Raw genomic sequence first — 25,870 nt, 5'->3', positions numbered from 1 at the left:
GGGTATAAACTGGCCATAAATAAATTCAGGCTGGAAATTAGAAGGTTTCTAACCATCCCAGGAGTGAGGTTTTGGAACAGCCTCCCAAAAGGAGGTGTGGGGGCAAACAATTCAATTAGTTTTAAAAGAGAGCTGGACAATCCATTCTAATTAATAGTCTGGGTAAATAGAGAATTCATTAAATGAATAAAACATAAAAAGCTTCTGACAAGAAAAAGATCAAAGACATTTCTTATACACTGATGCCATTTATGGAAACAGCAGAGAAATTGAGAACACAGAAATCTGAGAGCCTGTATGGCAAGGGTCTGATAGAAATAAGAGGATCACCCCTTTCAATAATCTCTGAAAACCAGGTATAAAATTGATGTCACTGGGTGGGACCTCAGAGTTTTTTGAACCACCAAAGAAGGTGTTGAACCCATAAAGTGCTACCAGACTCTTGGAGCAGCCATGTGACCAGCTCTTCCCTACCACAACCATAACTAGGATTGAGCAGAAATTGGGAGATTTCATTTCAGAGACTGTATCTCTCTTCATGTTCTTTGGCTTACAAATAAAGTTACCTTGTTGAATCTGCATTCTTTCTAAGGAGACCTCAAGGAATCATATCTTGTATTTCAATTAATTGACACTAAATACTTGTTCTTCCTTTGTAAACCAAAGTAAATTAGCCTCAGAGTTCCTCAAATAATAACTTTAGTCTATTACTTTAGTCTATTACTTTTGATGCTTTTAATTAGTCCCTTTCAAACTAAATACCAGGGAGCACATTCAATTAGTAAATTATCATTCTCTGAGCTTAGTAAAAAGCGATTTTCCTAATTAAATACCATTCATATGTAGACCTTAATATTTATTTAATTGGCAAACCTATTTTTTTTAGATTTCAGTTTTAAAACCTAATTGGCACCTGGGCAAAATCATAAAACTGACTCCCATTCATGCTTACACTATACAGGTTCAATAAGCAAACAGAAATGCTTCCCCAAACAGCAATGTTTTTGTGCGCTTCATGCATGTGACTGGTACAGAGGTCACTGGGACAGAATATGCTACTAATAGAAAGAGAAATGCAACCAACCACTCCGTCATTTTTCTTAACCACATTGAAAACAAGGCTCAATCTAACACAGGATCAGATGTTCATCTATGGGCACCTCTACCAGAAAGATATAGCAAGAGCTCAGAGAAGAGGAAATTTGGGCAGAAATGATGGACATAACATTTTACAAATATTTGAAAATATGCGGAATTATTTAGTGTGATAACAAGGGGTATAACAAAGAACAATGGAATGAAATTAAGAAAAGGAGCATTTAGGTTAAATGTAAGAATAAACTAACAGTGAAATATGTAAGACTGCAGGAAGGTCCTCAGAGAAAGTAGATTAAATCATCACTTGGGATGTTTAAAACTACAGTGCCCAGAGCACTAGAAAACTTGTTAGAAAGAACAATTGTGCACTTACAGGGAGATGGACTAGATAACCTAATAAGTCTTTTCCATTTCTATTGATGGGACCGTGGACTATGAACTCCAGGAACACTTATCAATGCATACCAAATTTTCTGAATTCCAGTTAAACTCCCAGTAAAACAAAGATCACTTATGTCCCCTACCTGAGCACTGATTAAAACTGCTGCAGGACTTGGGAACTCCAACAAGTACAGAGTTCCAAAAGTGTGAAGTTAAATTTCTGTGCTACTGCACTGCAGTTGAGTTTAGGGACTTTATTGCTAGCACGTGATTATCAAAACCAGGGATTTTATGGGCATTTCTGGTACCCATCAAAGGCATTTAAAAAGCAAAGATTCAACTGTAAAACATATAGCTAATACGAAAATAAAAGGAAGGAAGACTATTCCTCAAGATATTTACTCACAGCTTGTTCATTTCTCATGCCTATATATTTTATTCCAATTGCTTGGGCTGCAAATGCAATTTCAGTCACTGGAACACCAACAATACCAAACATATATTCAATGTTCTGAAAAGAGAATAAAAAGAAAAATCAGAATTATTTCCAAAATTGATGCACAACAATCAGATCTCTCATGTTGCTTCTGTGTTGTGTGCCTATCTTAAATCCTAATAAAGTGCACCATCACATAAAAGCAAAGTAAAGGTTGAAGTACAATAATACAATATCAAGATCTCAAGAGAAAGATAGGTATCACTTACGCATATTGCTTGTTCTCAGGTGGTATATAATTACAGTAGATCATTTACACTTTCATCTCAAAAACAGGGTTTCTATTATAAATATTTTCTTTTAAATAATTAACTTTTTTCCCACCAAACTAGATCTTAATTGGGATTTCAATACAAATGAAAATAACAGTGATTCAAATATAAAATTACTAACATGTTCTTAAATCAAAATCAGAGATTTTTTTAATCTCTGGTTTAGAGGTTTTAAAACAGAGATCGATTCTGAATAAAAGTATAACAATAAAACTTATGTGGGGAAAAACATCATCCCAGGCAAACAGTAATACATTCCTTTGTGTATCCATATAGTCTAGGGTGGGAGAACAGTTTCAAGAGCTTCCAGGTCTTGTACCAAATTGGTTATTTGTTTCATTGGTAATAGATAACAAAGTTCTTCCATCCTACCCTAAAACCTAGTCATTGTTGTGTTTGTTTGGTCTAAAATTAAAATCACTGTGTAGCCAGGCACAGATTTCCCTGCTACAGAACAGAAGCCAAACATTGTGTTTTTGGTTGTTTGACGTAGTCACCCTCCCTCTGCATTTATTCGGCCCTTAACAAAAAGGCAATAAAGACTCCTTTATATAGGGCCCAGACCACGTGCTTATGTCACAGTCAAACTACAGCAAGCAAAGGATTCAGAACAGAATCAAAATTAAAACCTGTAAGTGAACTGAGGAGGGAGGAGGCTGGGGGCACTGAACTGATAAGGGCTGAACTGATGGGGTGGGGGTAGTGGGGCTGAATTGATGAAGTGCTGCACTGATGGGGGATGAGGGAAGCTGAACTGATCGGAGACAAAAGGTTGCGTGGGGGTAGAATGAAAATCACCTTATCCACTCACCCACACTCATTGGGTAACACTAGTTTTTAAAAAAAACAAAAAAGAGACCAACCCCTGATCCCTATATAGCATTAAGAAATCATGAGGGTTTTTATTTTTTAATCTCCACAGCGGGGTTGACTCATGATTTTTGCTCTCTCGCAGCTGGCAATACTGGCATCTCTCTGCTCCATTTCATTTGGGCTCCCTGGTTCACAGTACGTTAGGGAAGTATCATGCCTTTGCTGCAGTTAGCATGATACTTTACCCAGGGATAAACTGAAAACCAGCGAACTAGGGGTATGCTCCTGCAAATTGTTTTAGATTGAAAACCTCCCTTAAAATGCCTGTATATAAATCGTTTATAATAATCTGAGCTAGCTGTGTCACTGTTCAGAGCAGTGGTTCTCAACCTGTGGGCCCCCTGCAGCCCAATCAGCACACAACTTTGGCCTATGTAACATCCCCAAGGGCCATACAGACAGTGTATATATTGTGTGGATGCAGCCCACATAACCCACAGAGAGCTGCATATGCGGCCCACAATGGTAAATAGGTTGAGAACCACTGGTCCAGCGGTTAATGTAACTTGGAAATGATCTTTTGCTCATGCAGAGAGACCTTTACTGCTAGTTGTACAGCTTTCCTGAATCATCAGCCTGCCCATTCCCTGCCTCTTGGGCCATGTCTACACTTCAAAATAATGTTGATCCAATTTACGCTGGCATACAGCCACTGCAACCAGGGCCAGATTAATGCAGGGGCTTTAGGGGCTGCAACCCAGGGCCTTGGGCTAAGGGGGGGCCCTGCAAAAATAAATCCCTGCTCCTTCCCCCCGCAACATGGGCTCAGCACCCTGGCAAGGATCCGCTTCCAGCCCCAAGCAGCACTGTGCGGTGGCTGCTCCCCACCCAGCCCCACCCCTTCCCCTGCCCCTCTCCCACGTGATGTGGGCCCAGTGCTCTGGCCAGGAGCTGCTCCCAGCCCCAAGCAGCGCTGTGCGGTGGCTGCTCCCCACCCAGCCCCACTCCTTTCCCCTGCCCCTCTCCCATGTGAGGTGGGCCCAGTGTGAGTGCTGCTCAAAATCATCTTGCGTGCCACATTTGGCTCGAGTGCCACAGATTGCTGATCCCTGTTCTACGTGTTTTAAGACTGAAATGTAACCACAGAACAGCTTTCTGTTAATTAAAAGGCAAGTTTAGTATAGCGTTAATAGCCTCGATGCCATAATTGTGATCATTTTGTTTTAAATTAGTGAAAAGACTTGAATACGGGGGCCCCACAAAAATTTAATAGTCCCAGGCACACAGGAGAGCTAATCCGGCCCAGACCGCAACTATGAAATCACTTGTGTGTGAACATCCTCACTAGGAGTGTTTGTATTGTCAAGTGTGGGTGGGGCATTGTGAGAGGGCTCTTGAACACTAGTAACAGTCAACATAAGCAACACAGTGTCTACGCTGACTCTACATCAATCTAATTACAGCCACCATGACTCTATGCCGCTCAAGGAGGCAATGTTATTAAGTCATGGTAGTAAGGCATGTACATCAGTGGGAGACAAATTTAAGTGAAGATGCTTCGTCAGCTAGGGCAACACGAGGCAACTTATGTCGACGTGTCTCTGTAGTGCAGATCAGGCCTTGGTTTAAGCTCCTATCTCATCATCATACTTACCATTATTTTATAACAGTTTTCAAAATTGCACATCTTCTTGTGATCTGAAAAAGCTCAAAGTTGGGACATTTTGTCTAAAAACCTTTAGTGACATTTGTACTATGGCACTCTTATTAAGTTAATTATTAAATAAATGGTTACAGAAAAGGTGCACACCCCTAATTCATTGGTTATGTTTATCCCTGGGTAAAGTATCATGCTAACTGCAGCAAAGGCATGATACTTCCCTAACATACTGTGAACTGGGAAGCCCAAATGAGATGTAGCAGAGATATGCCAGTATTGCAGCTGCAAGAGACCTAACTAAGCTGATCAAAACATGCCTATGTGGACCAGGCATTCCAGGCACTGGACGGCAGCAGCCCCAGGGCAAGCTGCTTGATTTTTTTGTGCCTACCGTGATTTTACCAGGGAGTATTTTCCTCCCACCCTTTGCCTGCTCCTCTATTTGGACTGTGAAGAGCTAGGACTGTCTGACTGCATTGGCCATGCATACTGGGGGCCTGCTTGCACCCCGCTGTAGTGCCATCACCCCCCTAACTCCCTGGGCTGTCTTCCATCGCAGCCCCCTGGATGTCTTCACGCTAGGGCTATGCACCAATGCCAGGTTGCAAATTTTCCCTCTGCAGAGGCCCGTCTCAGCGAGGGTGATCAGACAGCAAGTGTGAAAAATCGGTACGGGGGTGGGAGTTAATAGGCACCTATATAAATCAAAGCCCCAAATAGAGGGACTGTCCCTATAAAATGGGGACATCTGGTCACCCCAGTCTCAGCAAGTGACCAGTGGCTGGCCCCAAGGGGCTGGGCTGGGCTTTGGGAAGCAGCTTTGCCACCTTCCAGGGCTCTTGCAGCACAGGGGTCTTCCCCAGCACCAGCACCGGCCCCAGCTGTTCTGTGCTGCCCTGGGAGGTAGGTGATCGCACCACACGTGCCCCCGCCCCCCGGGCCAAAAGCCACAAACTACGCTTGGCCGGGAAGGGCCGGTGGCAGGTTTCGAACCCGCGCCTCCCAGCGCTGAGCGCTAACCACTGTCCCACGCGGCATGACCCTTCCCACTGCCCGTAGGAGCCTCGTTTCCGGTTACCGCCGGGGAAGACTAGCGCACTCTTACTTGTGCTTTTAAGGCCTCGGCAACGAGCTGGGCCCCGCTGACCCGTTCTTCCTCCGCAGCGCCGGGGGGAGCCATTGCTGCTATCCCGCTCCCTTCAGAAGCAGTCGGCATTTACCAGCAGCCAGAGAGCCCCCGCCCGCCGGAAGAAGGACGGCGCTGTCGCTTCCAGCCAATCAGCAAAGCCTTTCGCTGTGATTGACACGTACTGCACCCGCCCAGTGAGACGGTAAAAGGAAGCGGCAGGAGGGGGCTGAGACTCAGACCCGCGCGCGGGCTCGATGGGGGGGGGGAGGACAAACTCCTGCGGGCAGGAGGCGGAGGCTTGATCCCGAGGCTGTCGATTGGATCGCGCCAATCAGAAGCAGGGAGGGAATTCTTGCCCGAGGCCGTTATTAGTAGTCGCGGGCAAGGGCAGATCGGGATAGGACGGGAACCGCCCCTCCCCGCGCTGCAGCGGTGGGGGTGGGAGAGGACGAGTAAAGGAAGGCTATTTGAGCGCATGCGTAAGAACGGGGGCCGCTCTAGCTGCCTGGAAGCCCACCAATGGACGGGTCGCGCGTGCAGCGCAGGTTCAACGGCCGACGCTGGGAGGGGCGGGTTCGAGGGGCTGCTCCGGTCGGGAGGGGGAGAAGGGACTGGGAGTGGGCGGGGCTGGCACGTGGTGGGACAGACACCTGAGCGGCGAGCGCGCGCGCCCGCTCGCGAGTGCAGCAGCAGCAGCCAGCTCCACACTGCGGCTCCCGCTGTCCCGTATTGCGCAAGGCCGGGCTGCGTCGCCTTTCGCAGCCATGAGCCGAGCTGCCGCTGCCCTGGGGCTCAAGGGTCGCGCTGAGGCAGAGCCTGAGGTGAACAGCTCCTGAGTCCCTGCCCTGCTCGCGCCTCGGACAGAGGGTCGGTGCGGGCCGCCCTCCAATGAGAGAGGGGCGCAGGCTACCCCCGCACAGCTGACTGCCTGCAGGGCTGTAACAGTGCACAGTAGGCGGGGGGTGGAGCCTGGCGGCCGATACCCCCGTCAGGGGGAAGAGGTTCCCAGCCCGACACTGCCAATTTAGCCCTGCACCTGCAGCCCTGTCAGCTGACACCATGCCTGGGGTTTTATTGCAGCTGGACATCCCCTTACTGAACAAGTGGGCCTAGGCCAAGGTCAAGCAGCCCAGGATAGGTCTGCACTGCACCCTAAGGCTGGGGTTGGTTCCAGGTTTAAGCCCAAGCCCCTCTTCATCCATACACAAATCAATCTGACGGGTTAGGAAGCACTCAGGACTTGAGTCCCAGGATGCTGGGAGAGGGGTGGGTTAGAGCCAGTCATCCTGGCTCTAAGCACTGTCATTTTCAGTGTGGGTACAGCTACAGTTGGAGACCTGAGTCAGGAGGTCAGCATAGTGCACTATGGATGCGGTAGCATGGCAAAGACCCAGGTTTACAATGCAGTGTGGATGCTCAAGTATAGGCTTCAACGCACTGAATGCACAAGTCTGAAGCTAGTAGACCCTGGTTTAGTGTGCAGTGTAGCCATATATACCCTTAATGGCTCTAGGAACCATAGACTAGCCCATTTGTTTTTGTGTCTCCCCTCTTCTTTTTCACTTTACCTAGCCTGTTCCAGGAGGAGCAAAGCAGAAGTTATCAAAGTATTCTAGTGTGCTCTTGCTATTCTAAAGTCAAGATTTGTCAGCATTGACTAGCTAGTTTCTATACAAATAAAAAATAATTAGATAAGCTTACGAAGTTCTGCCTTTCATAGCCCCTTACTTGGCCCATTTAAAACCAGACCAGACACCCCTGGAATCTGTATAATAGAAAAAAATTACAGTAGGGATAGTACATAAATTGCAGTATTGTACACTTCATCACTTTCTCGTCCTTCAAACTACTGCTAAGCAATTTCCAATGGGCTGAAGTCATCAGGATGTGAAGGGATAACTTCACTTATGTGATTACACCCCCTCTCCCGCTAGACAGGAAAAATGATTTATAGAACTGGTCATTCGTGTTTGGTAAAAAAAAAAAAAGTCAAGGTTCTGTGTACATCTACATAGAATGAGTTGTGATGTCCTCAAAAACAGTAGAAGGCTTTTAACAACATCCTGTACAGAACTTCAGTATATGATACTTTAAATTACTGTGGGATCTGGCTGACAGAGGGAGTGAACAGGAGAGTTACAAAGTAACAAGATGCTTTGACACCACATTTCCTGCATTCAAAGGGTTATATTTACAGACTTGTTCAGAAAAGTGGACCACTTTGTGATGTAGCCAGCTAGATTGAATAGTGTCAGAGGCATTATGTAATGCATCATCCAAAAATAAAATAGTCTATATATTCATGTATAACAATTCTGTACCATGGACCAAATTATCAGCATCATATAATTTTGAGTCATATAATTATACTTCATTTGTTTTTAACCTCACTTTCCATTTTTAGATTTTGGGGAGTGGTAGAATCTAATAATTAGCCCAATAGTTAATATATTGTCTGTATTAACTTAGCTTTACAAAAGTAACTATCACCACTTTGGCAATAAAACATTTTAAAACGTTAAATTTAGAAAAAAAGTCAAGTGATGTGGTCACTGTTCTTTACAATAATGTGTTTCAAAATGTTAGTTTCAAAGAGGGCTAGTAACTCACATCAAAGATCTCATTTCTATCCATGTTTTGATGAAAATTTTCAAACTGGTTTTTCTTCTAAAGCAGTTCGGAAACTTCTTTCTTGCCATAAGCCTGTGGGCAAGTTTCTCGACCAGTGTAATATGATGGGAGGATTCGACAAAAACTACTGGGGAAAAGCCAATAAGATTTTAGGTCTACAGCACGAAAACAGCCTCCAGCGGATATTAGCCAAGAAGTTAACAGAAAAATGTTAACTTCTCAGCTAATATCTGTTGTAGGCTGCAACTGCTAGAAAGTAGTAATTACAGTCAAGCTTATTTGGCTGGCAGCAGTACACATTCTGTCGCTGTCTGTGAATGTGCATTTAGGGGAGGAGGAAAAGGTCAAGTAGAAGAAAGAAGCAATACAACTAATTCCATTTTTCTTCTGCTGGTCAATAATTGTATAAAATATAGTAAAGTTATGGATATTTTGGGATTCTGATGACATCACAAGCCCCTATGATCTAGTTATATTTTCTTCATTTTTCCTGTCATTCATGGATGTATCTGTGTGGGGAATGGAGATACACAAGATTGTTCACTACAGGTCAAACAATTTATCCTCGAATTTATGGTTCACAACAAAATAACTCATTATTATAACAGCAACCAAAGCTAATGTGCATTTCACCACTTTAGAATTATAGTATGTTTTGCTGTATAGTGGTTCTTAAGATGCAAGTTTGCATGTAATGGAGACTTGCTGTACGTGACCATGAGCCAGTTACTTAATTTCTCTCTGAAGTATTAAGCAGAACTAGTGGGAATATTATAGTTGAAGTGTACATTTATGATATTCTCCAATGAAACAGTTTACATTCTGAAAAGTGAATGTATAAAACTATTAGGATTTCATATATACTCTGTCAGTGCCTGGCATGCCAAATCTACTCAGTTTGCAAGTTAAAAAGATTTTTCTAAAACATGCCCCAAATTCAGTTGGGCACCTGAAAATCCAAGCTCAGCTCTTTCCATCACCAGCACTAAAAAATTTTAATTAGACTTTGGTTGACAATTTTGTTGATTAACTACTCAGGTTGGAATACATCTACCTCTTAAACAACTTTTTTGGCTCTGAAGGCATGTTAAAAGTAGAAAAGTTGGTTCTGTCAGGAAACAAGTATGACTAAGATACATTGAATAAGATGGTGCCATTTTTGCAGTTATTTCAGTGTAAAGGCAAAGGTCCAGTTTTTCCTCCTCCTTTATATCTTGTGTAGTCATTTACACCTATGCAAAGTGAATGTTAAATGCTACCATTGTTGTAAGTGATTGGAGAATTCTGATGTGGCAGCATCAGAATTTTGTTAAAATTCAGATAGCTGCAGAAGGCAGTGGAGAATCACATCCATTATTTGCTTTATGATCTATTGTCTATATACCAATTTTTTCATAATATTAAAGTTAAGGCAAATAAATCTGCTATTTACTGAGTATTTTTCTCCATATGCATAGATTTAGGTTTTCTGTATTATAATCTCTTTCAAAGTGAATAAGAATTTGATCACAATGTGCAAAAATTTGTAGCCAGTTTAATTACCACGCATTTCTTTCTAAAAATTATTCTTATAAAAGCGAATCTCTCTGAAATATCTACTAGGAATAATGTTATCAGAGCCTTGCTATGTTTTTATTTGTGCTTTATGTAATTTAGGGCAAAATAACTATCCTTTTAAATAGTTGTTAGGGGGCATATTGACAACCTTAAACCTAGCAGAAGAAGTTAACAGAGAGAAAGTATTCTAGTACTTCTAGGACTATATTTTGAGCTTTTAACAACATGTAATGATTTAATTTGAGACACATTTTTATATTGAAGGCTTCTATGTTACCAAGGTGGTGTTGCATAAGAACAGTATCAGGCAGGACTGGAAAGACACAGAAGGTGTGCTCTTAGGTATGCTGATCTGGAGACTTTTGAGAACTTTTTAACTTGGCTAACATAATTTATAGTAGTAACACTCTAGGTTTAACTCCAACATATCACTTACCAAATTCCTGTGAAATGGATTTCCCGAGTTTTCCATTCTTCATCAGTTGAAATCGATCCAGCTGCCATGTAGACAAAAAGCAAGGACAGCACAGTGATAAAGACAGTGATAAGTGCTAATTAGGCACTTTTCATTCTGGAATATAAGAAATTTGATATTTTAAATTAATCTGAGTTGGACACTGATTCTGATAAGATACTGCATTTAATGTAATGTTTTAAAATTAAAATGTTATTTGAAATTACTATAGTATCTCTTGCAGTACATTGAATATTCTTAGAATGATTTCTCTTACCTTACAAAGTATAGCTTGTGCCGGTACTTGTAAACCAAATTTGCCTCAGTTGTGTCCTCCTGAATCCTTTAGCTTAACTCATAGCTAGTTTGCAGTGACAATTTATATACCTCAATCACAATACACTTCCCATTCTGAATTTGTATACAGAAGAGCAATAAAATTGACCTGCACTCATGCAGAAATAGAGCTCTCAATATAGTTTTAATTGCTCCATTTAATAGGATAAATGCAAAGTGTATTCCAATCAAAATATTGCTGAAGTGATTTAATGTAATTTCACAAAAGGACATTCATGAAGTGTCGTGTCTCTTAAAACAAATGTTGTACATACGTGATAGAATCTCTTTCTGTAATAATCTGCACTTTTGTAGTACTTTCCACACAAGCATCTCTGAGTGTTCCACAAACATTAATAGAGGTGACCAAATAATTCACAACAAAACTTATGCGACCAATTATGCCTTTTTCCTGTTCAATTGTCCTGAAACAAGAAAATTCTCAAATTTTTATTAATTGAAGTTAATCACAACATAAAAGGGTCATGAATAGGGTTGAATTAAAATTTATTTATATTTGAATGACCGTTTAGTTTTTCCAATAGCTTTCATCATTAATAAATTTAGCTTCACAACACTCTTTTAAAGTGCACAAGTATTACAAAGGGAAGCAAAGCAGAGGATCAATTCTTAGAGCCATTTGAGGTTACTGTATTTAATACTAGTGAAAATGAGATTAGACTTTCACCAAGAGAGGTGAAGGGCTCAATCCAAAACTCGTTTAAATCAATGGAAGATTCCTTTACTTCAGGGGACCTTGGATTAGACCCTAAAGCTACTTTTAGAAGGCTATACAGGAAGTCTGTGGCAAAGCTGAAAAAGTCAGTGACCAAAGACTATATTTTCAGACACTTTAAAAAAAAAAAAAAAAAAAAAGTCATGTTACAATTCTGTATTTGCCCTGAAACAATGCATTTTTAAAAAATCATTCTAATTTTGTCCCAGTAAAATTATCCTAATTTATATGTTGCGTACAGTACAGTAGTAGGATTCAAACACACTCTTGATGAAGTGAATGGCAAAACTCTTAGGGAGAGCAAACTCAGGCCATTCATATTTTAAATTTTCAGGCTTCATTTAAATCTGAGAACCAACATTGCAGTTTTAGCACTTCATTAGTTGTCCTTGGAAGAAAGGCACTGTGCGCCTGCGCAACGTATTTGTTGGCTTGATAAAGGGCTGCTATTATAGAGACAAGGTGGGTGAGGTAATATCTTTTATTGGACCAACTTCTGTTGGTGAGAGACAAACTCTTGAGCCAGAAAGAGCTCTTTCAGTGTGGGTCGAAAGCTTGTCTCTCTCACCAACAGAAGTTGGTCCAATAAAAGATATTACCACACCCACCTTGTGTCTCTGATATCCTGGGACCAACATAGCTACAACTACACTGCATACAAAGAACAGCTATGTCAGGATTTGTTATCAGAAAATAAGATGATACATTTATAACCAAAAAAAAATTATTTGGACCCAACAGGTTATAATCTACACATTGCTGGTGACTGAATGTTGGTTTTACTCAGGGGTTCTCAAACATTTTTTGCTGGGACCTCCTTTGAAAATATTTCAGATTGTGATTACCCTCCCTCCCAGGCCAGGCCACCCTTACTTATGCGCTGCTGCTGGGGGTGGAACTGCCTTCAGAGCACCCATCCAGAAGCCGCTGTTCTTCGGCTACCCGGCTCTGGCTAAGCCATGCGCAAGACTGACACCTGGAGCCACGGCATGTGTGGGGATAGACAGCTCACAACTCCCCTCCCTCCCCAAATAATCTCATGACCCTTGAGGTGTCCCGACCCCCAGTTTGAGAACCCGTCTAATTCATGGCATATTAGAGAAACATGTCAGCAGCACACACTTTCCCTGGCATTCTGAAGCATCTTCTGGAGAGTTTGCTATATTCATTTTCTTTTGAAATGAGGTGGCTTTTATTTCAGCTAGCAGTTGTGTGTCTGATAGGAACCAGCCACCTTGAGCACTGGGTGCTGGGATATTTATAATGTGCTTGAAAGTTACAGCAGTGGACTGAAGAATACCCAGTGGAAAGACATGATAAAGAGATGCCAGGAATCAAGTGTACAGACTTTGGGCCTTCAGTACCCATTGTCGAGGTGGCCCTCCTGCATCTCAGGACAGCTCAAAAACGGTCACTGCTCAATCCCAAATATCATTAGCAATGCCAAAAACATGATGGCAACAAGATCTGAATTGTCATATTGTGGTGTATTTATCAAGTTTAACATATGAAGAGAAAAATGTCACTCTTATATACTGCTTCACATGTTAAAAACATTGGGGAGATATTAACTAATTAATTAATCCTCACAGCACCCCTGGGAGGTAGAAGGGTGTTTTCCTTACATTATAGATGAGAAGACAGCCAAAAAGATGAAGTGAGTTGCCCAAGGCCATACAGCAAGTCAGTGGCAGACACAAATTAGAACTGCTGCTGTGTGCATTTCGCCAGACTACAATGCCTTCCAGCCTTGGGGTCAGTGGGTGTGAATGACATGCTTAACAACATGCAATACTGTGAGAACTCAGAAGATAGGTACACTTGGGTTGCATTCCACGGCTACCAAAGCTGCTATTGTGGGTGTGGTGGAAGAATTTTACAGGAAGAGAAAAATGTCATAAAAGAAAAGAATAAGCTCAGTGATTCATCTGAGATACACAGTCACAAGTTACTAATTTGGGTTTTACTTACTTCTGCAATACCTTCAGATTGCTACAAGCAGATATTTTAGGACCTAGCACATCAAAACTGCATTTTTTTCCCTTGGGGGAAAACAGGAGGAAGGACAATTTATCTGAGAATACCAAGAATAGAGATTAAAAAGAAGTGTATACTGTTTTTAATGGGCAGCATATTTCTTTTTATGCCTGTAATAAAAAGCAGTAATATCAGTCATCTACAGTCAGCATTTTTCCTAATAGTTTATGGAAGAGTTCACTGAGAGAAATGAGATTTAGTCTACATATATTATCTACTTAAAAAAATGGTGCAGGGTGATTCTGTATGCCCTCAATCTAATTCCTTCAGCAATCATCTGTTCCTTTGTTGATGAACCAATTCCTGTAAATCCAATGATAGTTGCACTGAGAGATTGGGTTGGAAACTGAGCAAGGAAATTACTGCAGACATACATGCAGTGCAAATGAACGTGGTACATTTGAAGTGTCACCTGAAACATAGATTCATATGAATTTTAAAAGCAACACATCCAGGAACATGGGGGAAAATAACTTTTAGTTCCAGTATTGCTGAGAGTCTGAATTTAGCAGTCACTATTAATAAATCACATCTAAGAGTGTGAAAGTTTTAAATTCGTGGTATGATTTGTTCAAATGTTTTGGTGTTGTCTGTTTCACTCTAGATTTATGGCAAAGGTCATGTTGGAAGCCAGCTGTATGTTTTTTCTTTTCCTTTTCTGCTATCAAGTTGCCTCAGCAGAAGTTCACAGAGAAGGACATTATATTGCTGCTGTGTATGAACATCGATCCATACTGAGTCCTAACCCAGCAACCCTCACTGATCGACACTCTGCATTAGAGCTGATGATCAGAAACCTAGCTATATACGAAGAGCAAGTAATAGCTGCAGCCAAACAGGTCAGAAAATATGTTCACAGTTTGGTGGCCATCTTAAATTGCATATAACAAGTTCTAATTATTGAGAACAATCTTTTCAAACTTGGACACCTAAAGTTAGACTACTAAACCTATATTTAGGCACCTAACTAAATGGCCTGGTTTTCAGAGATCCTGAATAGCCAGCAACTCTTAACTTCAGTCCCTCTGAAAATCGGGCCACTTATGAACGTGCTTAACTTTAGGTACTCAAGTTTTTGGGGGGCGGGGGGAGGAAAGGAGAGAGACCTACAATTATTATAGAAGAATTTCTCTTTTTTCATTTTTGTTTAAGAATCAAGCACCTACCTGATCCCTTAATCATAAAATCCTTGTAATGGAGGAGTGTCTGCCAACAACTTTTCTCTTTCCTAGATCTTCATTCAAACAACCCACAGAACATTACTCCTTTCTTTCAATTCTTTCATGGGGAGTTGCACCTCCTACTTTTAGGTTTGAGTGTATAAATTATATATCTATCCACAAATCCAGTACAAACTTTCAATAAAATAGGAATCAGCATAGTGAACAGCATTATTTGTTGCTGGGTCAGAGAGAGAGATTGTTTTATATGCTCCCGAGGGGAAGGAGTGAGTGATTGAGTATGTCTATTGCTTGGTGGGGAGGAACAAAATAAGCCAAAATGTCTTTGACAATGCTTCCTTTATTATATACTGCTATCTACTTAGTGTGGGAGAGGAGGGGAAAAGGGAAAAATCCTCAGCCACAGAATAGAAGTTGACAATAGTTTGTTAGTTAGAAACAGAGGCCCAAGGTCTTGTACTAAAAGGGGTACATGCCTAGAAAGACTGCATAAAGTTCCACAGGGTGTGCCAGGCAGGAGCCATGACATGACACAGCCATCGAGAATGTGAGCCAAGTTCAAGGAGCCAAGAGAACACACAATCTACTGAGAATGGTGCTCATTTTGGTGACTCATGGGTGGAGCTTACTTTGTGACAGAGTTTGAATAAATATTGCTGGTTTTTCTGCCTAATTTGACCTATATCCTCAGTGTAAGGTGACTGCTGACGTATAAGTCAATCTGCATTTTAAAGTAAATAGTTGTAAGTACTTTCTAAATACACAATATACTAAGTACACAATGCTACCAAAAAAGGCAAGGAATGCTCGCTCTATACTATGGTCAAACCAACACACGCAGGCTGCCCTGACTTTTGTTCGTATGGAACCTCATACCAAAATAGATCCCATTTTGCTTGTTGCTATTGGATCACTTTTCCCATATGCTATTCTTGATTACAAGGCGTGTGTTTGTTTTGCCTACAGGGGGCACAGATCATTGTATTTCCTGAAGATGGAATCCATGGCTTCAACTTCACCAGAGAGACCATTTACCCTTATTTGGAGTTTGTTCCACATCCCCAGACTGTGAAATGGAATCCATGCAGAGAGCCACATCTGTTCAGTGACACAGAGGTATAGGTTTAGAATTGCCTAGTGTGGCAGTGTAGTGAACAAAGAGAGGATTTGTACTCCAGGTGGAGAACAAGCAGCAGGAGCCAAGGAGGTCTTAAAAATGTAATGAGCCCTAATTTAAAGAAAGTAACCAAGACAATATTTCATAAGGGCCAGACTGTGTTCTCAGTTACTCCCCATTTACACTTGTGTAGCTCTGTTACCTTAAAGAATTATTCTGAATCTGCATCAGTGTAATTGAGATCAGCATCTGGCCTTATGTAAGCAAAACTGATTCCACATAGAAAGTCTGAAAATTTCTCCTGAGACCTCTGGATTTCTAAAGCAGCAAACTGAAACTTTGGGATCTATGTTTAATAGGATACATTATTATTATTATTATTATTATTAATGGTTTGGTTTTTATTCTGACTAACACAATAGTCATGTAAGGGATGCATCAAGACTTTCTCTTTAGACAATCTCATTATTTATGGTTTTACTGAAGGTGATTAACAGACTAACATTCCAATTCCTTGGTAGCATCAAGTGTTCCCACATTCTTGCTTTTTAAAACTAAAGAACATTATCAGGATCACAAAAAATAGCCCCAAAACACCCATGTGTGTACAACAGATGGTTTGATTAGCATGATTGGTTGCATAACCACATACAAAGTTGAAACCTGCTGATCACATTCAGACACGTAACCATACTGGGCCATAATCCTTGGTGTAATGCCAATGAAATTAATGGAGTTAAACCAAAGATAAAACTGACCATTGACTTCAATGGGACTACTCTTTTGGTAAAGGGAGCAGGATTTGATCCACAAATTACATTAGTAAGCCTTTGTTCAGATGTCAGTGGATTTTCTGACTCACACAAGAAGCTCAAATTTTTTGAAACTGGTTCTGTTCATGAGTGAAGATCAATTTAAAACCGTAATATAAAAATAGTATCTTCCCACTCAACTAGTATACTCCTGTGAATACAGAGTTGTATAACACAAATATATTTTAGCTGTTTTTGACTCCCGTTAGTCCTGCAGGAGTCAGCACAACAGAGAGGGAGCATGAGTGAGCACATGTATGCTGGATTCTATTCTGGCATGTGCAACAACAGAATTTCTAATTATGCTCCAGTTGTGTTGCCAAACTCTACCTTCAGTTACATCTGTGCAACCACAAAGAACTAATAGGGTTGCAAAGGTGTTAATGAGGCAGAATTTGAAGACATGGTGAATCACAGGTGTAACTCGGAGCATAATTTGCCCCACAGAATCTTTATTATTGGTGATACATGCAAGAAGTTAGCTTGACTTTGAGATCCCATGTTGAGTTTGCAGGGCAAGCAGCTAGAAAACTATCTTTTTTTACTTACAGACTGGGCAAACTTGAGATGAAGTCATTGAGATAAACATCTGAAAACAAAAGATGGGTTTCTTTAAATATAAAATGATATTTAAAGATAATACCTAATAGGCTTGTTGTCTTACAGGAGAGGAATAAAGCAGGCCAAAAACCTAGAACCTTCTATTCCCAGCCATTATGTTACTCATGTCATCCAACACAAACTTTAGTGCAATAGGCAATCTTTTTACTGGTATGTATACAGAATTTCAATGTTTAGAAAAAAAGATTAATATAAATACATCCAAATAGAACTAAGCTGTAAGGATACATCTGTTTACGCCAACATGGCCAATAAAAGACTTAAAGCTGAGAAGGAAACCTTTTCTTAGAAGCATCACTACCAAGTATTTCTTCAGAACAAGCTGGATGAAATTAAGGGCATATATTTAAAGCCTTTCATGGCCTGAAATAAAAATCTCAGTAATAGTTTTAGTATTTTTGCTGTGTCATTTTTCATAAGTAAAAACAGAACTTCCAGGTCATTCTACTGCTGCCCTAAGTTCAAAGCTGTATTCTTCGTTGCTTACAGTATTGTTATTTAGTGCCTGATGAGCCACAACACAACCTTCAATTGCACCAGCAATCATAATTGCACTTCTCATAGCTGATTGCACCTGCTTATCGGGTACAAAGTCATGTAAATGCTTTCATCGGACCCTCAATATTTGTGGAGATAATTGCACCTACAAAACTGGAAGCCATTTTTGAAAAATCAGGCTCTGACAGTGCAAGGGAATGTTTTTTTCTTTTCAATGGCTAAATAGTGTGAATAAAACCTTACTAAGTTTTTCTAAACTCTTTTGGACATCATGAGAAATTCAAGTTAGAAAAAACGTGGCTTTTCAATAGAAAGAACCTGTCCCACTCAATCAGTTTCACCATTCAGTCACCTACTACGTTTAGTTTTTCACAAAAGCTGAAATCTTAATATGTTTGCAAATGCAGAGTGAGCAATCTCAAGAGGTTTGAAATACACCATGTTTGATAAAGTAGTAAGTATCCTCACATATTGTAAAATACTTACGGTATTTTCTAAATGGTTTCTCAAGGTTCTTCAGCAACTGAGCTGCATGGCATTGAGGAGCAAGATCTTCCTAGTGGCAAACATAGGAGCTAAGCAGCCCTGTGTGTACAGTGATCCTGTGTGCCCACCTGATGGGAGATACCAGTTTAATACTGATGTGGTATTCAACGCCAATGGTACTCTGGTAGCCAGATACCGTAAACAAAACCTGTATTTTGAATATGCCTTCAATACGCCTCCAGAGGTTGATCACGTACTTTTTGATACACCTTTTGCTGGCAAATTTGGCATGTTCACTTGCTTTGATATACTGTTCTATGAGCCCGCGGTGAGTCTCATCAAGGAATACAATGTAAAGCAGGTTGTGTATCCAACTGCATGGATGAACCAGTTGCCGCTCCTGTCTGCTGTAGAATTTCAACAAGCTTTTGCAACTGCTTTTAATATCAATGTTTTGGCAGCCAATATCCACCACCCTGACCTGGGTATGACAGGTAGTGGCATATACACTCCATTAAAGTCTTTCATCTACCATGACATGGAAAGTCATGATGGCAAACTTATCGTAGCAGAGATCCCCGTGATTACACCAGAGCATGAATCCTATCTACAGAGCAATACAAGATGTGAAGAGAGCACTGAACACCCCCATAACAATTTTGCAAGCCTTCACATAGATGATCAAGTTTACAATAAGAAAGAGCAAGAGGCCCACTGCAGGGTAGCAGAAAAAAACAAAGAAGCCTCTCCTATATTTTATGGGGAGATGATGTATGACAATTTCACTTTCGTTCCTGTACAGGGAACTAAAGGGGAGCTCCAGGTTTGTGCCAACATCCTCTGTTGTTATCTAAATTACCAGAAATCTACTTCATCTGATGAATTGTATGCTTTGGGTGTCTTTGATGGGCTTCATACAGTCCATGGCACATACTATGTTCAGGCTTGTTCCTTAGTGAAGTGTGGTGGCTTCAGCTATAGCACCTGTGGGCAGGAGGTCATGGATGCCACTGCTTTGATAGATTTTCAGCTGGGGGGAAATTTCAGTACTTCCTATATCTTTCCTCTACTGCTCATGTCTGGAATTAACCTGGACTTTGCTGATCACTTGGGTTGGACAAGCAACTACTATTTCATGAGTAAAAACGGGTCATCCTCTGGCTTAGTGACAGCTGCTTTGTATGGACGATGGTATGAGAAGGACTAGTGCAGATTTGACCCAGCCAGAAATCAAAGGCCAACATTTTCAAGTTAGGCACCTACAATAAATGGCTTTATTTTCAGAGGTGCTGAACACCCACATCTTTTAGGGCTTCAGTGTTTAGAAGATGAGTATTAAGCTTCCAAGTTTGAAAATATTGACCAAAGTGCTTTATCCACAGAATAGGTCACAATCCATGGTCTGTACCTGGCTAATATTTCAACTACCAAAAGCAATAGGAACACCCTTATCCCTCAGGAAGAGAGGCTATCAGTATAAAATGTGACAAGATATTTTATATTACGAAAATAATAGTACTCAATTGGACTCACCATGCTCTATTTTTGTCTTGAAAGGTGATCAAGAGGCAACTGTAAGTAGATCCCTTTTTGTGTACCTTAAAATTTGTACATTCAGTTATAAAATAGCTTCCCACTTAAGACTTGTTTTTGTCATTAATATTGATCATTCTACTTGTGGATAAAAAATATTCGCTATTCCTGTTTTAACTTCTGCACAGATTACTGATAGTCATCTTCATCTAAGATTGATCCTAACAAAAACATACCCTAAGCATGATGCATAAAAAATACAGGGTTACTTACCAGTAACTGTTGTTCTTCAGAATGTGTTGCTCATATCCATTCCCATATAGGTGAGCGCGCGCACTGTGCACTGGTTCCCAGAACTTTTTTGCCCTTAGCAAGCCCTGTAGGGCTGTCTCTGGCGCCCCCTGGAGTGCCGCACTCATGCCGCGGTATATCAGGTGCCGCCAGCCCTGAGGGCCGTCAGTCCCTTCTTTCTGCCGACTCCGACAGCAGGGACGGAAGGTGGGTGTGGAATGGATATGAGCAACACATCTCGAAGAACAATAGTTAATAGTAAGTAACCCTGTTTTCTACTTCGAGTGATTGCTCATATCCATTCCCATATAGGTGATTAAATAGCCATACTTGGAGGTGGGTAGGAGTCAGCGTCGAGCTACTCTCATCAATACCGCCCTGCCGAAGGCCGTGTCCTCTCTCCCCTGCTGCACAATGGTGTAGTGGGATGTGAAGGTGTGGACTGACGACTAGGTCACTGCCTTACAGATGTCCTGCAGGGGCACTCTTTCCAGGAAGGCCGCCGACGAGGCCTGGGCTCTGGTTGAGTGCGCTGACACAGCTCCTGGAAGCGGCACCTTTGCCTGCTCATAGCAGGACCTGATACAGACGGTGATCCAGGCGGAGATGCGCTGGGTGGAGACAGGTGAACCCTTCATCCGGTCCACCACTGCCACAAACAGCTGTGTTGACTTCCGGAACAGCCACGTCTGCTCGATGTAGTACGCCAGGGCTCGTCGCATGTTCAGCGAGTGCCATCTCTGCTCCTCCTCCGAACCGTGCGATTTAGGAAAAAACACGGGGAGGAAGATATCCTGGTTATAATGAAACTGGGACACCACCTTGGGCAGGAATGCCGGGTGGGGTCTCAGCCGCACTTTGTCATTATAAAAGATGGTGTAGGTTAAAGCTTGGATCTTGGAGACCCTCCTAGCCAATGTAATGGCCACCAGGAAGGCTACCTTCCACAAGAGGATGAGCAGCAGGCATGTAGCCAGAGGCTCGAAGGGGGGTGTCCTGTCAGAGCGGCGAGGACCAGGTTCAAATCCCAGGGAGGCACCAGGTCACAGACTTGCGGATACAGCCTCTCCACCCCTTTGAGGAGCCTAACTGACATGGGGTGCAAGAATAGTAACCTCCCTTCCATCGGCTGGTGGAAGGCTGAGATGGCCGCCAGGTGCACCTTCAAGGAGGCCAGTGCTAGACCCTGCAGCTTCAGATGGAGCAAGTACTCCAAAATCGCCTGTATGGGCGAACAGCTTGGTGGGATACCCCGGGACTCCGCCCAACAGGTAAAAGCGCTTCCACTTGGCCCGGTACACCACCTGAGTGGAAGGTTTTCTGCTACCCAGTAGAACCTGTTGGACCTGCACTGAGCAGGCTCTCTCTCCCTCTGTCAGCCACGGAGTCTCCATGCTGTCAGGTGGAGGGAGTCCAGGTCCGGGTGCAGCAGGTGACCCTGATCCTGGGAGAGCAAGTCGTAATGCCTCGGGAGCAGCATTGGCGTGGTGATAGATAGGTCCAGCAACATGCTGAACCAATGCTGTCTCGGCCAGGCCGGGGCGATCAGTATGATGTCCGCTTTGTCCCTCCTGATCTTCAAGGGGACTTTGGGCAGCAGCGGAATGGGGGGCAATGCATACATGAGGGTTCCCGTCCAGTCTATGAGGAACGCATCGGAGATGGAGCCCGGCTCGCGACCTCAGAGAGAGCAGAACCTCGGGCACTTCCTGTTCCAGGATGACACGAACAGGTCCAGTTGGGGAACACCCCACTTGCGGAAAATGGAAGTCACCACCTCTGGATGTAGTGACCAGTCGTGGCAGGGGAGAAATGACCTGCTGAGGCAGCCCGCCTTGTCATTCCTGACCCCTGGGAGGTGAGAGGCAGATATGTGGAAGTCGTGCCTCACCACAAGGTCCCAAAGACAAATGGCCTCCTAGCAAAGGTCCAGGAGCGCCCCCCCCTTGCTTGTTCATGTAGAACATGGCTGCTGTGTTGTCCGTGAAGACCTGCACCATCCTGCCCCTCAGGAATCTGAGGAACTCCTTGCAGGCCAGGCGGACTGCCCTGAGCTCCTGGACATTGATGTGGAGACACCTCTCCTTAGCCGACCAGAGCCCCTGGGTGCTGAGGTCGCTGCTGATGTGGGCCCCCCAGCCCGCATCCGAGGCATCCGTGATCTGTTATCGATGGTGCCAAGTCTCTGAAGGGGACACCCCTCAAAACCTCCCCTGGGTCCCTCCACCAATCCAGGGAGGTCAGTACCTGAGTGGGAACCATGACCACTCTGTTCAACGAGTGCATGGTTGGTGCGTACACAGAGGCTAGTCACGCCTGGAGCGGCCTGAGTTTGAGGCGAGCCAGCCTCACCACAAACGTACAAGCTGCCATGTGTTGCAACAGCTGAAGGCAGTGCCTGGCTGTCGTCATGGGGGACCTGTAGAGATTTTCTATTATGGCAGCCATTGCCTCGAAGCGAGGCTGAGAGAGGAAGGCTCTGGCCTGTGTGGCGTCCAGGGTGGCTCCGATGAAGTCTATGCGCTGCACCAGGATGAGAGTAGACTTCTGCTTGTTGATGAGCAGCCCCAGTCTGGTGCATGTCGCACAGGTGAGCGCCAGGCTGTTTCTCACATGGGCCCTGGACTTGCCCCGAATCAACCAGTCGTCCAGGTAGGGGAAGATCTGAACCCCTCTGCGGCACAGGTGTGCCACCACCACCGCCATGCATTTTGTAAACACCCTGGGGGCGGACGAGTACTCTCCACGGCACACGGCTGGGTCATCTCCTGACTAGCCCCTGGCCCGACCAGTGGCGTGGGGGAGTCCTTGGGAGCGGCCTCCTGCCACTTCTTCCTTGGCACCGAAGGTTGCTGGCGCTCCAGTGCCAGTGGGGCACTGCGCACTGAGGAGACACTTGGTGCCGCCAGGGATCGCGCTGGTTCGGAGTCTGGCCAAAGCGCAGACTCCATCAGGATGGCCGTCAAGCGGGCGTCCCTCTCCTTCTGGGTCCGTGGCTTGAAGGCCTTGCAAATTTTGCACTTGTCCTTTCGGTGCTGCTCCCTGAGACAACGGAGGCAGCAGTCGTGAGGGTCACTCACTGGAAGAGCCTTGCCACAAGCGGCACAGGCCTTAAAACCGGTTGAGCCAGGCATGGCCCAACCTTAAGCCCCTGGGGGCTATCTATCTATTATCTAATTCTAACACTTAACTATTCAAACTTAACTGTCTATACTTAACAACTATAAACTAATTAACAACGAACAATGAAGAACGGGGAAGCTACTTGCTGTTAGCAAGAGGCAAACGTTCCAACAACAGTCACAGGCTAAAAGAAGGAACTGAGGGCCCTCAGGGCCGGTGGCGCCTGATATACCGCGGCATGAGCGTGGCACTCTAGGGGGCGCCGGAGCCGGCCCTACGGGGCTTGTTAAGGGCAAAAAAGTTCCGGGAACCAGTGCACGGGGTGCGCATTCACCTATATGGGAATGGATATGAGCAATCACTCGAAGTAGAACAAACCCTGTTATAAAAAGCAACTACTTTAGGTTTCTTAATGTTTGCTGATGGCTACTGCAGCATTTGAGCTATGTTTTTATCAAATAGAAAAAGTAGGTACATTTTAAAAGCAAAAACTACAACTACAGCCTCCACTGCACACATTTATGTCCTGAATTGGTTCAGAGACTGCAGGAGTGGGGAGGAAGGAAAAAGCCAAAGCAGCTTGAGGGGAGAAAGACATTACAGATGAGAGAATTTAGTAGAAAAGATAAACAGGAGAAAGGAATTGAATAGACAAACAACAATAAAGAAATATGTGAAGCAATAAAACCATACATATGAGCCTGTGACTTTCATTGAGAGTCTGGTGACATTAGTTAAACCCTAGTTTCATATTAACAAGAACTCCCTTATTGGAATTATACCCTTATTTTTGTAGAAAGTTGGTTATACCTAATTCCATGTGGAATCACTGCTGAGTTCAAAACCTCATTTTCCCAGGTGCACTGTGTCAAACACCAGTTGCAACTGATCATTACACATGTTTGACTGGCTAAAACTCCTGCAGCACTATGAACATTTATAGAAGGATTTTAGTAGTTTAGAAATAAAAAAATAAAACCAAGAAACCAATGTGAAAAAATTAGATTACATTGTGAGACTTTTGGGTTTACATGCTTTTATGCAAGCCATTGTGCTAAAAAGGTTTAAGTTAAATCTGCATTGGATATTAATAACTGCATTACACATACTACTCTGTCTGAAACTATTCCTAATTAAAGACATTTCTCTCAGATGGTTGTGATCTTTAGGCAATTTATATATAGTTCATAAAATCATTTAATGGGAGCTGTAAGACACACAATGGATTGTGGGACAAAGGTTTTTTTTACATAAAAATTGCATGTGCCAGATGGCAGAATCCTAGTGATTACTCTGGCTGTTAAATGATTAACACAAAGTTTCTGGAGCAATATCTATGATTAACTGCTATAATACTATATACCACACTGACAAACTATTATACTGTAATGTAGTAAATGAAGAGAAAAATGAAGCAAAGAAAATACTAAAAGATCAGATTAATTCTTTGAGTTTGACTATGAAAATCATCATACAGCATATTATTTCATGACTTCATTGGTTTTTATGACTTCATTTCCGTTACAGTTAATGATTGACCTGCAGATTTGGTCTGATGGATGCTGGTGCAGTAGGATGAGTTACTCATTTTATCTTTATTAGATAATTGCATACTGACTGGCTGAGGATATAGACTTGTGTGTGCCATCCAGCAAGAGACTAGTGATTTCCAGATTTTATTTCCTTCATATCAAGGAAGTAATGAGATATGTGTACTCAATCAGGGAGAGCTGAATACCATGTGTCACTTGATTCTCATCCTGTTAGTGAACATAGGAAAAGCCATTTGGGTTTTGGGTAGATATAGGATAGCACTAGCATGACAGTTAAAACATGTACATGTATTGGAGGAATTAAAGAGGATGACTGAGGATCCTACGCTTTGAAAGATTCCGTGTCAGGGTTTCAAAAAGGGGGAAGGTCTCAACAAATTGTGAGTGTGTGTCTCAGGCTTTGCACATCTCTATATGATAATTATATGGAACTCCTTACTCCCCCATTTCTTGCACTTTTTGGGTGCTACTGTAATATAAGTAATGGGATAGCACTGCATAAGTAGGCACAGAAGAATGCCCAATCCATAATGTCAGGCTGGCCATGGATCTTAATGGCCCAGTGGTCTTTTCCTTTATGCCAACTCCGAAGCAGCTGTCAAGGGTGGAGCAGCGAACTTGTGGAAAAAAGGTGATTCAGTGTTTGTGTGTACAGGAAGCACAAGAAGAGTCTAGAGCATAGAGTTCTGGTTGCATAGACAGAGAGAAAAGATTAAATCTTAGCAATGTTGTGGTATAAGCAGCAGCAAGATTTGGAAACAGCCTAGATATGAAGGGGAAAGGAAAAGGAGTCGTCCAACGAGACATCCATGTTACTTGGGTTCCGATACTGCCAGCATTATTAATAAATCTCCAATTTGGCCAGGGCCAAAGGAGCAGAGCCAAGATTGCTCAAAAGTGACCATTGATTCTGGGTCCTGAACATGAGACACCTTAAAAGAGCCTAATTTTCAGGGAGGGAGGGGGGAGGAAGAGAAAGTATCCATCCTCCAGAGATCAGGCCTGATCTAAAATTAGGGACCCAAAAATGGAATTTTACCCTACATGAAGTCAGT

The 25,870-nt window shown here is 42.8% G+C and overlaps 2 protein-coding genes across 6 annotated transcripts in view; one reads left to right on the top strand and one right to left on the bottom strand.

Annotated features, from left to right (window-relative positions):
- The window catches only part of HACL1 (2-hydroxyacyl-CoA lyase 1), a 45,586-nt gene extending 39,604 nt beyond the window's left edge, over nt 1–5,982 (bottom strand). For 2 of the 4 annotated variants that reach the window (XR_010922347.1, XR_010922348.1), the window contains exons 1-2: nt 5,826–5,982; nt 1,886–1,990 (exon numbers count right to left, since the gene is read on the bottom strand). Coding sequence is in view for 2 of the 4 variants with exons in the window: in XM_067561970.1 (XP_067418071.1) it covers nt 1,886–1,990; nt 5,826–5,936 (216 nt within the window). In the remaining 2 variants the exon portion in view is untranslated. The remainder of the gene's footprint in view (nt 1–1,885; nt 1,991–5,825) is intronic. The other 2 variants (XM_067561970.1, XM_067561971.1) reach the window with 1 other exon arrangement.
- A 4,363-nt stretch (nt 5,983–10,345) lies between these two features.
- Nucleotides 10,346–19,946, top strand: BTD (biotinidase). Of its 2 annotated transcripts, XM_067561973.1 has the most exons (4): nt 10,346–10,379; nt 14,205–14,439; nt 15,748–15,897; nt 18,341–19,946. In XM_067561973.1, exons 2-4 carry the CDS (start codon nt 14,209–14,211, stop codon nt 19,520–19,522), a joined length of 1,563 nt encoding a protein of 520 aa, XP_067418074.1. In that variant the 5' UTR covers nt 10,346–10,379; nt 14,205–14,208; the 3' UTR covers nt 19,523–19,946. The 2 variants fall into 2 exon arrangements, with proteins under 2 accessions (XP_067418074.1, XP_067418073.1); XM_067561972.1 differs by lacking the exon at nt 10,346–10,379 and having other exon boundaries at nt 13,905–14,439.
- The last annotated feature ends 5,924 nt before the right edge of the window (nt 19,947–25,870 follow it).

The sequence above is a fragment of the Emydura macquarii genome, unplaced genomic scaffold (genome assembly GCF_026122565.2).
Source record: "Emydura macquarii macquarii isolate MOO-44397 ecotype Brisbane River unplaced genomic scaffold, CSIRO-AGI_Emac_v2 contig_2422, whole genome shotgun sequence".
Classification (NCBI taxonomy): Eukaryota; Metazoa; Chordata; order Testudines; family Chelidae; genus Emydura; species Emydura macquarii.
Note: the sequence above shows the minus strand (reverse complement) of the source record. Positions and strands in the feature narration are given on the sequence as shown.